At 35.5% G+C, this 11,012-nt stretch overlaps 1 protein-coding gene across 1 annotated transcript; it reads left to right on the top strand.

Moving 5' to 3' along the window:
• Positions 1-1,067: 1,067 nt before the first annotated feature.
• Positions 1,068-1,927, top strand: LOC123937136 (U2 small nuclear ribonucleoprotein B''-like). Its single transcript, XM_045997730.1, is given in 1 exon segment — positions 1,068-1,927. A coding segment is annotated over 1 exon segment (672 nt). The 5' UTR covers positions 1,068-1,097; the 3' UTR covers positions 1,770-1,927.
• Positions 1,928-11,012: the final 9,085 nt, after the last annotated feature.

An 11,012-nucleotide genomic window follows, 5' to 3' on the forward strand; every position in this document is an offset into this window, starting at 1 on the left:
GTAGAGGTCAGGAGTTTTTCATATCTTGGACACAGAAAGGACTAAGACTTGGAAGTGGAAAAGACTTATAATGTTCTAGTAATGGCCAGAAGACCACTGTGCCTGGAAAGTATGAACAAGGGGGAGAGTGACCCTAGATGGGCTTAGAGAATATGTGGGGACATTATTCAGGATCTTAGAAGCGACAGTAAGAAGATGGGTTTTATTTTGGGTCCCTTGAAAAGAAATGGAATATTTTAAGCAGAGGAGTAACCTACTTCATTTTCATTTTAGAGAAAGAACTCTGGCTTCTGCTAGAGTTGAAGCAAGCAACCTAGAAGACATGGGCATTTGTCTCACAGAGTCAAAGATTGGATAGAGAGGAGTGGCAGAAGAGACAATGGATTCAAAATCCTCTTGCAGGTAATAGACAGGATTGCTGCTGAGGAGGATATAGGAAAGGGAGATTGATTGAAGCGCCAAGATGGATAATGGTGCCAAGTACTGAGTCAGAGAAGACGAGAAGAGCAACCATGTTGGAGGTGGGGGATAAAATATGTGAGTTCTGTTTTGGTCAAGTTTGAGAAGTACACAGATTGTTCAAGTTAATATTGTTACAAGTAGGCAGTTAGAGTTTAAAATCAAGGTCTAGGAGAGGTGGTTCTGGGGTAGAGATCTAAATGTGTATATCATCAGAATTTGTGTGGTAATTAAAGCCATGATAAGAGAGGGAGACAAGAGCAAAATGTCCCCTGATCAGGCCTTAGATGCGAAGCCATTGAAGGATACTGAGGAACAGGAAGTCGTAAGAGTATCCTGGTGAGGAAGCAAGACAGGTGCCTCTTTAAGCAAGAAAGAAATCCAAGTAAGAGAGATCCAAAGCCCTATTCAGCTTTATTGTTAATGAAAGGATTCTGAGCTGCACACATCTTAAATTACACGAAGCAGAGGGAACCAAGCAACTTGTGAACACTTCCTGCTATGCATGAACAGAGGGAAGACGAGCAGACTGGGAGTGCGATTCCCTTTAAAAAGAGTCAAGAGGGCTCCGTATCTGGCTTTCGGTTCATTGGGGACTGGCGTAGGCCTCTGGCAATTTGAACAGTTTAACTCCAGACATGGATATCAGACCAAATCATACAATTTACATCAACAATATGAACGACAAAATTTAAAAAGAAGAGTTGAAGAGATCCCTGTATGCCCTGTTTTCTCAGTTTGGCCACGTTGTAGATATTGTAGCTTTAAAGACGATGAAGATGAGGGGGCAAGCCTTTGTTATTTTTAAGGAACTGGACTCATCCACAAATGCCTTGAGACAAGGATTTCCATTTTATGGTAAACCAATGCGAATCCAGTATGCAAAAACAGATTCTGATATAATATCTAAAATGCTCGGCACTTTTGCTGACAAAGAAAAGAGGAAGGAAAAGAAAAAAGCAAAAACTGTGGAACAGACTGCAACCATTGCAAACAAAAAGCCTGGCCAGGGAGCACCAAATGCAGCAAATACCCAAGGAAATTCAACACCAAATCCTCAGGTCCCTGATTACCCTCCAAACTATATCTTATTCCTCAATAATTTACCAGAAGAGACTAATGAGATGATGTTATCCATGCTGTTTAATCAGTTTCCTGGCTTCAAGGAAGTACGTTTGGTACCTGGGAGGCACGACATTGCTTTTGTTGAATTTGAAAATGATGGACAGTCTGGAGCTGCGAGGGATGCTTTACAGGGATTTAAAATCACACCGCCCCAAGCCATGAAGATCACCTATGCCAAGAAATAACATATAGGATAGTTGTCTTTAAAGGACTTGGTGTTATTTATAGTGTTTGTTTTGATAACATTTGGTCAGGCCATTTTTTAATAGCTGGAGGGAGGGGGGAGTGAAAGTGAAAGTTTTGTGAATGATTTTTAAAAACACCTAGTCTCTGTTTAGCTTTAGTGAACTATGAAATATGAAGACCTCGATTTTGTGTAATAAACTTCTATTTGTATTCTTTAAAAAAAAAGAGTCTAGATAAGGAATAGGAATTCATTTTCTGTTAGATAATTCTTAATAGATCAGAGAAAATGTCCCTGTCCATATTTGGCAAAATGCTGAATTAAAGTACAGAAATAGTATAATACTATTAAATAATAGAGATCTTTGACTTACTGACCTTGTTACAGCAGTGGCTTCAGTCTTTGGTTAGAACTTTCCTATGCCTAAGGGCGATTCCAAGTTAACCAACAAGTGATTTCAAACACCACAGTCTTGCTGACAGACAGGTTTGAGTATTCCCCCATGAAAGGTTGCCAGATCTGACTTCGGAAACCACTAAACCTTTGCCAAAGCATTTACTGCTGGTAGTACATGTGCTTTTGTGAGCCTAAGGCTAGATTTCGGGAATAGGAGATACGGAAGCAGCAAGAAGACAAACAGTATCAAACCACAGGGCACCTCAGAATTCTACCTCAGAATTTGTTAGGCTGATTCTCAAATCACGATGATAATTAAGCTGAGGCATCACTGCAAGTGACTTGCCTGAGGTTGTGTGGGTGATTCTAAGCCAAGGGAGACCCTGAGACTCCTGATTCCTTTGCTTATACTATAAACACCCCAGCAGTTTCATTATTAAAGTACAATTGCTACCACCTGGAAGCAAAGCCTGGCGGACTCAGAGATCCTCAGCCTGAGTCATTAACTCTGAAAACCTTTTCTATTATCAGTTCCCCACAAAAGACAAAACTCCTTTTGATTTTCACTAGATTTGCCTTCATAAATTTGCTGAAAACTGACCTAGTTCTTTTTAATAGGTAAGACATTTTCCTTAGACAAGAGGTGGTAAAATTTTTGTTAGTGCCCTTGGCAACTTTTTCCGATAATATTTAATGTTTTCCACAAAAGGTAAGAAGCGTTGAAATGAAAGATCTGCTTCAATTCACTTGCCAGCAGTTATTTCACTGCCAAGTGTTTGATGTGGAAAAGCAGTGAGATTTACAATGAACAATTTAAATCTAAACTCAAACCTAAAATTTCGAATGGACTACTTTTCTCTTCTGGCGCAGAGGAGAGCTGGATTCTGTAAAGTTGTTGAAGTTAGCCTCAAAAGAGTGAGCTGTGGAGGGAGGAGTGTTTTGCAGAGTCAACGTTGATCAGTTGTTCACAGTCATGTGGACTTAATAGTCCAGTAAAGCCAGGAAGTTCCCATGATTCAACATGGATGGGCAAGACTTCCATGTGGTTTTCATTCTTTAGGACATCACTAGTGGGACCAAATTTAAGGCAGAGCCCCAGGGATCAGCCGTTGTGCCTTCTGGTTTCCTCTGAGCAGAAGACACAGGTTTCACAGACAAACTCTGGGATGACTGCTGAGGGGACACAGCTCAATGTGATGCAGAACCTGCACAAAACCTGAATATTCACATTGACCCAGTGAGTATATCAAGCACGCTTTGGCATCTGTGAATCTCAGAAAAATATTATGAAAGGGTCTTGCATAATTTTCTTGCTATGTAGCAGGTTGAATAAAATCAATGACTATTTAAATGAAATCTCATAAATAAAATTACATGGGATGAAAATTTCTTCAAAGATATTACATACATATCTCATTTAAAGTTAAGTGAAGATTTTATATCAGTCTACAAGTAAGAAATAACAGACTTGCAGAGGCCATGACTACACAGAGACAATGAAATTTAGACTGCAACATGGGACTTGCACATCCACTTCTCAAAGTTAATTTACTGAAGAAAAAAAAAGGTAATTTGTGATATTCAGCTGGATGGAAATTTAATGGATATATGAGATAACAAGTGAAAAGAAGCTAGAACTTATAACATAAGAGAGGATAGGAAAGACTTGTAGGAGACAAAATTTTAGGTCCAGATTATGTAGAGCTAAGTGTCACGCCAAGGTCTTTATTCTGTAGGTAATTGAGAATGATATCAAGCAAGCAGTGATGTCATTAAATTATGAATGGGAAAATTTGTCTAGTAGTGTCATTCTAAGTATAAAAGGAGGGAAATAAAATCTCAGTAACTGAACCTTGGATGCGAAAGGAGTGCACCTGGAATTGGGGACACCAGATGTGTCAATCACTCTCCATCTCTCATCTCTCTCTCCCTTCACATAACAGCCTTATTTTCTCTTACAGTAGACAGGCAGATGCTGTACATAGGGCAGTGGGATATGTCTGTAGAATGTTCTGGCCTCACGTTTCCACAGATTTACAATCAGAAAGGAAAGGAATCTACTTTCTGTAGCTTCCTTGTGAACCCTTGTGGGAAAGGACTCCAATTGCTTCAGTGTGGGAAGTGGTCACTCTTCAATATGTTACTCTGGTTGGAGTCAGCACTTGCCTGAAGAGTGATGCAACGTAGGGACAGTTCTGCTACTGGAATAATGAAGGAAGAAATGATAACAGCTAACCTCTGTCACCACCATTTGAACTTATAAAGTGAAAGAGATGAGGAAACCAAAAATGACTCATGTTTAGGTAGGTCCTGGGTGGCCCAGAGGCTGGAGCTATGTACAGAAAGTACATGGAAGCAGAGGGAAAAGTAAACAAAACAAAACGTTGAGCAACATGATAAACTGACTTTCAAACATGTCCCATGTGACTGCTGAAGTGGACAAAAAGGAAAGAGCGATGAGGGTCTGGAATTCACAGGCTGGCAGAGTTAGAGTTCTGGAGGCAAGAATGAGTCTAAGCTGTAAAAATGGACGGAATCACCTCAGCAGAACTTGTGTGAAATGGGGTGACATTGAAGGGCAATTGAAGAAAACGGTATCCTGACTATAAAAGCATTCTAAAAGGTGGGAAAAAATGAAAATCATTCAGTGTCTGAGAAGAAGACTTGCTCAACCCAATTAAATTCAGCAGCAGCTGAGGAGAATACAAGGCTGAAGGCAAGTCCAGTGACCAGGAAGGGCATGATTTTAGCAGGAGAGTTTTTGCATGGAAGCTGATGCCCTTGTTTGAGGAAACAAATGAAGGCCTCAGTGGAGAAGACACGATGGTGGCTGCACCAGGGACAGCACTGGCTTGTGCTTGTGTTCTTCGCGACCTAGCCTCCCTTTGCTCCTGGCTGTTCTCTTAGCCTTAGTTGCCAACATGTCTGTCAATTTGTGAGTCACCTGGTATCTTTTCAATAATCCTATTTGACTCCAGTTAGCCAGAGTTGGTTTCTGTTGTTCATGACTAAGAAACCTGTGAGGTACACAGATTTTTTCACATTTTGCATTTTTGAGATTCATCATGTATTCTGAAGTAAGATGGTATAGATTCAAGATATTCTTTAAATAGCTTTTTATAATTAAATAGCCATTTCAATGAGTATCTTCTCATTGTACTAGAATTAATATGGTTTGACTTCTGACTAAATTTAAGGTAAACCACCTCCTGTCTAGTACATGAATCCTTTGTTATGATTAAGAAATATGTATCATTTAATTTAGTTCCAACTGATTTCAATTCCGTGTAAAGTTATTGAATCACTATGACTTAATTTTCATTCTTTATTCTTCTTGTTAGAATTTAGGAATGTTTTCAATCTTTTTGTTTAAAAATGTTTATCTTCTAATTAATTATTAATTTAAATCCCAGATCTTAAGTTAAAACATATACACTCTTGCCAAATAGCAATTGTTTTAAATTTAAGTTTGTCCATATTCAGGGAAAAAAATGTTAACAAATAAAAAGTGGACAGGTAAGATTTCCATAGTGTTTCAAAATAATGTTTTGCTTATTTAATTCACTTACTATTTTATTTTTGTAGATCAATTTGGGATGTACTGATAAGAACTTACAGAATGCATTTGAAATTGTAATGCAGTTATTTAAAATTGTTTAAGGTTAAAACATCTTTTTCTCCAATACAGAAAATTCACTGTTACAGAAGTTTGCTCTTATTCCTTGCTGAAATGGATAAGGGAGGGAAAAACATCCTATTAACTCTTTTTTATTATTACATTTTATAGATGAAGTAAGGAATTTATAAAAGGAAACACTAAATATCATATTTCATGTCAATTCTGTGATATAAATCAGTTGCATTTATAGATTCAAAACCAAGCTTGGAAAAAAACCTCAGAAGCTAGGGGGCTAATGACCCTATAAACTGTAAAATATGTTAACAGCAATAAATTCCTCTTCCTCGGTTCAAAGGGCATTTGATTATATTCTGCACTGTCAGGGTCACACACATCGGAGCTCATCTTGGAATGATAAACAAGGCAGGCCAGTAATGTACACCAGAGAGTGACAAGACACACCTGTCACTACAAGTTTTGAGACAAAACAGTAGGCACATGCAGACAGCTGTGTCATCCATGAATGAGTTCACTTGCAGGCTCAGCAACAGGCAGGCAGAAATTCCCTAGTCAGCTCAAGACTTAAACATTGCAGTATGTGCAATGTTACGTCTTTGATTTTTATGAGATCATTTTGAATTGAAAATTATGTCAGTTACAGCCCATATTCATACATTTTTTATACTATAAAGAGCAATTGATCCCAAATGATTTTCATTTGCTTTATATACATTTGAATATATTGTAATAACTGTTATATAAGAGTTAATAAATATTCAATTGGCAGAAGACCATGAATTATGATACAACATTTCAATAACTTGTCTGAGACTTTTCTGTGACTATGATTTAAAAATATTCTAAGAATTTGATTTATATATCTTTAAGAGGGGAAATTTTTTTGCCTTACTTAAAATTTTTCTAGCCTAGATTGTTTTACTTTTGTCACTGAGGTCTAATCGTGCTTATCTCTTAGAGAGAACCACCACAACACATTGTCCTCTAAAATTTGTTTCAAGGTAACTAATTGAAATGCATTTTTTATCTTAGATGCTTATTTTTAACATATAGTACTTGTGCTGGTCTGTTATGCAAGGAATACTTATTAAGCATTTGATACTATATACTATTTGGAACATATGTAGGGAATGGTTTCTTCTTTCTTCTTATATATATTCTAATGAAGGCCTGTGCAAACTTCTTTAAAGAATGTGGTGTTTTGTTGATTTCTTTATATTCATCATATTCTAAAAAATTCGAAAGCAGATCTGACATTCTTGAGGAATTTATTTTATTTTCTTTGGTCTGATTCTTCATGATTCTGAGAGAATCACAATAAAAAAATTCATATTCTGGTTTAAAAAAGTTATCTTGACGAAATTGTTAATGTAACTAATGGATCGTTGAACGCTACATAAAAAATGTATAATGTACTATATGCTGGCTAACTGAACATAATAAAAAATAAAGTGAAATAAGTTGTTCTTTTAACTTAGAATTTTCAACTTCCTGTCCTTGTTTTATTTTGACCAAAACCATTAAACTAATTTTTAAACTTACAATTTTCATTGAAAATGCTCCTTTTCAAATGACTATTTAGTGAAATAAAAATGCTTAATTTTACTAATTCACTATTGGGCCTATTATAAGTTAACTAATAATTGTTTTCCATGTTTTATAGTATAGTTGAGCTGGATTTTAAATATTTTTGATGTACTAATTTCTGAAAAAAGAATTTTGAGTCATGGGATAGGGTCAATAAATTGCAGTTGACTTGAGAAATTCTATGAAGGAATTTAATAAAAAGTTTAGAAATTTTTAAGTAAAATTAAAGGAAATGAGTATGACATATTTAATACCAAATGCTGTCTAATGTTCAAATAGGACAAACATGAAGGTTACGAGAATTAGAATGCTTAATACATTTATGTTGACAAAGCTAAGTAATTATTTATTGTTACACATTCTATCTTGATTAAAACTAACATAGACTATGACTAAGGGAAATGTTAGTTTCCCTTAATATTAGAATTTCTACAAATATATTTTACTCTAAATCCTGTATTTCACATAGGAATACAATCTCAAACTGACCACTGCCACATGCTTATACTTAAAAATAAGAATGAAATCTCTTGTTTTGATGAATATTTATTCAGTGTACACAACATTGTTGTATTGTTATGATTATTTCATGGACTTTAGTCTTTTTTTTTGTACTATATGTTAGGTGTTGAGAACACTCATGGTGTTCTTTTTTTTTCACTCATGGTGTTCTTGACATGTGAAAAGATGATTCCTGCAATTTATAAAATTTAAGTATTGATTGTACCCTATATTTTGTGATGATCCTTATCAACAGTAACCAGTCATGTTCTATTTTCTTATGAAGCGTATTCAAATCCAATCCTTTCTAATATATGCATTAATGGCCCAGAAACGTAAAAGCATAAGTTTCTTTCAATTTTATGGAATTTATTCAAATTTATGGAATAAATAAATGAATTTTTTTGGTGTGATTTCCTCAGTGTTTTCCCATTGTTAGTCTAAAGCTCCTATTTGCTGTTAGTACTGAATTTAATTTTTTAGTATGTTTCTGTTCCCTGTCAGCAACTTTTCAAAAGTCAGGCCATTATTATTCCTTTGCTAGATTTTAAGGGAGGGCAGTTGTCATCTATGGCAAATCACCAGACAATATTAACTATGCCAGGTGAGAACAATGACAAACGTGTGTGCAAATAAGTGTAGGAAATATGGAACCCGTGCATGTATGGATCACATTCCTGTCCTCTCACAAAGATCCATCTTCTTTGTGCCATGGACATGGTACATTCCTAGGTATTGCTTCTGTAACTTACAATGCTCGCTATGTTTCTGGCATTCAGTAGATACTGAAATAATAATAAAAGAGTAGATTTTCTTTTTCTTTTTGAAGTTAGTGGCTCTACAGAAGTTTTTACTCTCTCATAATATATTGAAACAAGTTGCTTTTGGATAGAGCTTAAAATGGCTATTTTGAATCTCAACAAATGAACTTATAAATTTTTTGAAAAATTTGAAAACTGGGATTTCTGTCTCCCCCCAAACTAAGCAACACTTTTTCTGCTTGATCCTGGCAATGTAACAATTACCTCCTTGCACAAGGGTTTATAATGCTTGCAATACACAGCTGTGGTCTACAGATGAATTTCTCATCAGTTCAGTCATAATAGGTGTAAAAAACCTAATTTGGGGCAATTTGTCATTGGAGAAAGTGAAAATAGTTTATATTAATAAAAGAAACTATGAGATACATTCCACGTGTTCTATAGACTGTGGAGTTGTATGAAACTCTTGTAAAAGCAACATGAGTGTATCCAGATATAGTTCGATGGGGCAATAAGACTACAGCCATCAATTACTTAAAGAAAGCCTGTCTGGAGACAGTCATGCCCGGCACCTGAATTCACTTTAATGGTGGAAGTGGACACATATGCTTAGGGAGTTCAAATCCTTTATGAGTAACACTCACTTATGATAAATGGACAGAATGCAAAACTGGATTTTTTTTTTCTTTTAGCAATGTGGATGTTCTGAAGTACATGCTTTATACACCTTTTTGAATGTAGTAATATTGTGATGGTTATTTAGAAATGCTTAGAACCTGCTTTGGTATTGTTTGGTATTGAACATAAGAATTCATGCTTTCACAGAATCTGGCAGAAATACATGTTCCATTTGCTTTTGGGGGGGGGAAATTAGCTAAAAATTAGCAACATTAATTGATACTGAATACTGAAACAGTGTTACTCTTGACAAACTTGGTTGGAAGACTTTTATCATCTTTGGACAGACCCATTCCCAGGAGCACCTGTATTTTCAGTATTATATCTCACTCTCATTTCAAAAAATGATAGCGAATGATATTTGGTGGTAGAATAACATTGTGTAAAGTTTACTACTAAATTCAGATTAGATGAACTTACTCATTTTATAATGAAGGGATAGGGAAATTTACTGAATACCCAATATTCTTATATTCAGAATATTTTTAGGCACAAACATATTCATATTATACTGGGCATACATTCCTTTTTTTCATTTTATAACAAACATTTAAACATGAATTGAAATACCTAAATCACTATGAAGTAGTAGCTAATGGATAAAGTACATAGTAGCTAATGGATAAAGATCATCACTCCTATCTGAAATACATGTCCTTTTTCAGATGGTGATTAAATAACACCTTTTATTCTGATTTTGCTGAATTAATTATAGATACTTTACCATATATACATCTATGTATGTACATGTATATACACACACACGTGTGTGTGTGTGTGTGTGTGTGTGTGTGTATTTGGGTTTTTACATACCTATCTTTATATATTAAATAAATTTATTTCAAGTGTTAAATATACTCATCATAATGTATTTAAATAAAATATAAATGTTTAATCTCAAACTATGTTATAAAAATAAATAAAGACATCATAATTGTTAAATTATGTTCGCTTGTTTTAGAAACTACAGTTTTCTAGGACTCTTCTCTAGTATCCTATAGCTCATCATCATCTTGAGAGACTGGTAAATTAATTGAATGCTTTTTGTTCTCTCCAAATAATAATTCCTAACTGGGCAATTTTGATTTTTGTTTTGTTTCTTTCTTGTTTCCTATTACCTCTCTTCTGGCAATGAAACCACCTAGCAGAAGACTGGGAAACCCAGAAATCAGACCCATGAGATTTGTGGAATCTAATAGAGTCTCACTGCAGGAAACCGATGTGTAAATACTCAATGCAACAAAAAGGTGACAAGTCCCTAAAGGTTAATATGTCCATGGTTTTCAATTTAAAGAATACCAGTCCCTCGTCCCCAATCTATAAAAATCTGGACAGTACCATAGTCTATGCACAGCGACAAATAAAGTGAAATTAAAAAGGCCAACCATACATTGAGGGCACACAACTTGGATAATTATGGATAATTTTCTTTCTTGATCTCCTTGGGCATTTTACACAATTATTGGAAGTTTCCCCTTTTATCTGAACCCCCAAATTACCTCCAGGAAAGCAGCTCTTTGGATTTGAAACTAACTTTCAAGCATCATGGTAGCTCTGTGAAGCAAGTCTGGACCACCCTGACCAATGTCCATGCATGGCTGACCCTGGACCTAGTTAATGCCTTTACTGGGGAGGCATTCAGTCACATTTCCATGTTGCTGGGAGACACTAATATTTATTCTCT

The sequence above is a fragment of the Meles meles genome, chromosome 2 (assembly GCF_922984935.1).
Source record: "Meles meles chromosome 2, mMelMel3.1 paternal haplotype, whole genome shotgun sequence".
Classification (NCBI taxonomy): Eukaryota; Metazoa; Chordata; class Mammalia; order Carnivora; family Mustelidae; genus Meles; species Meles meles.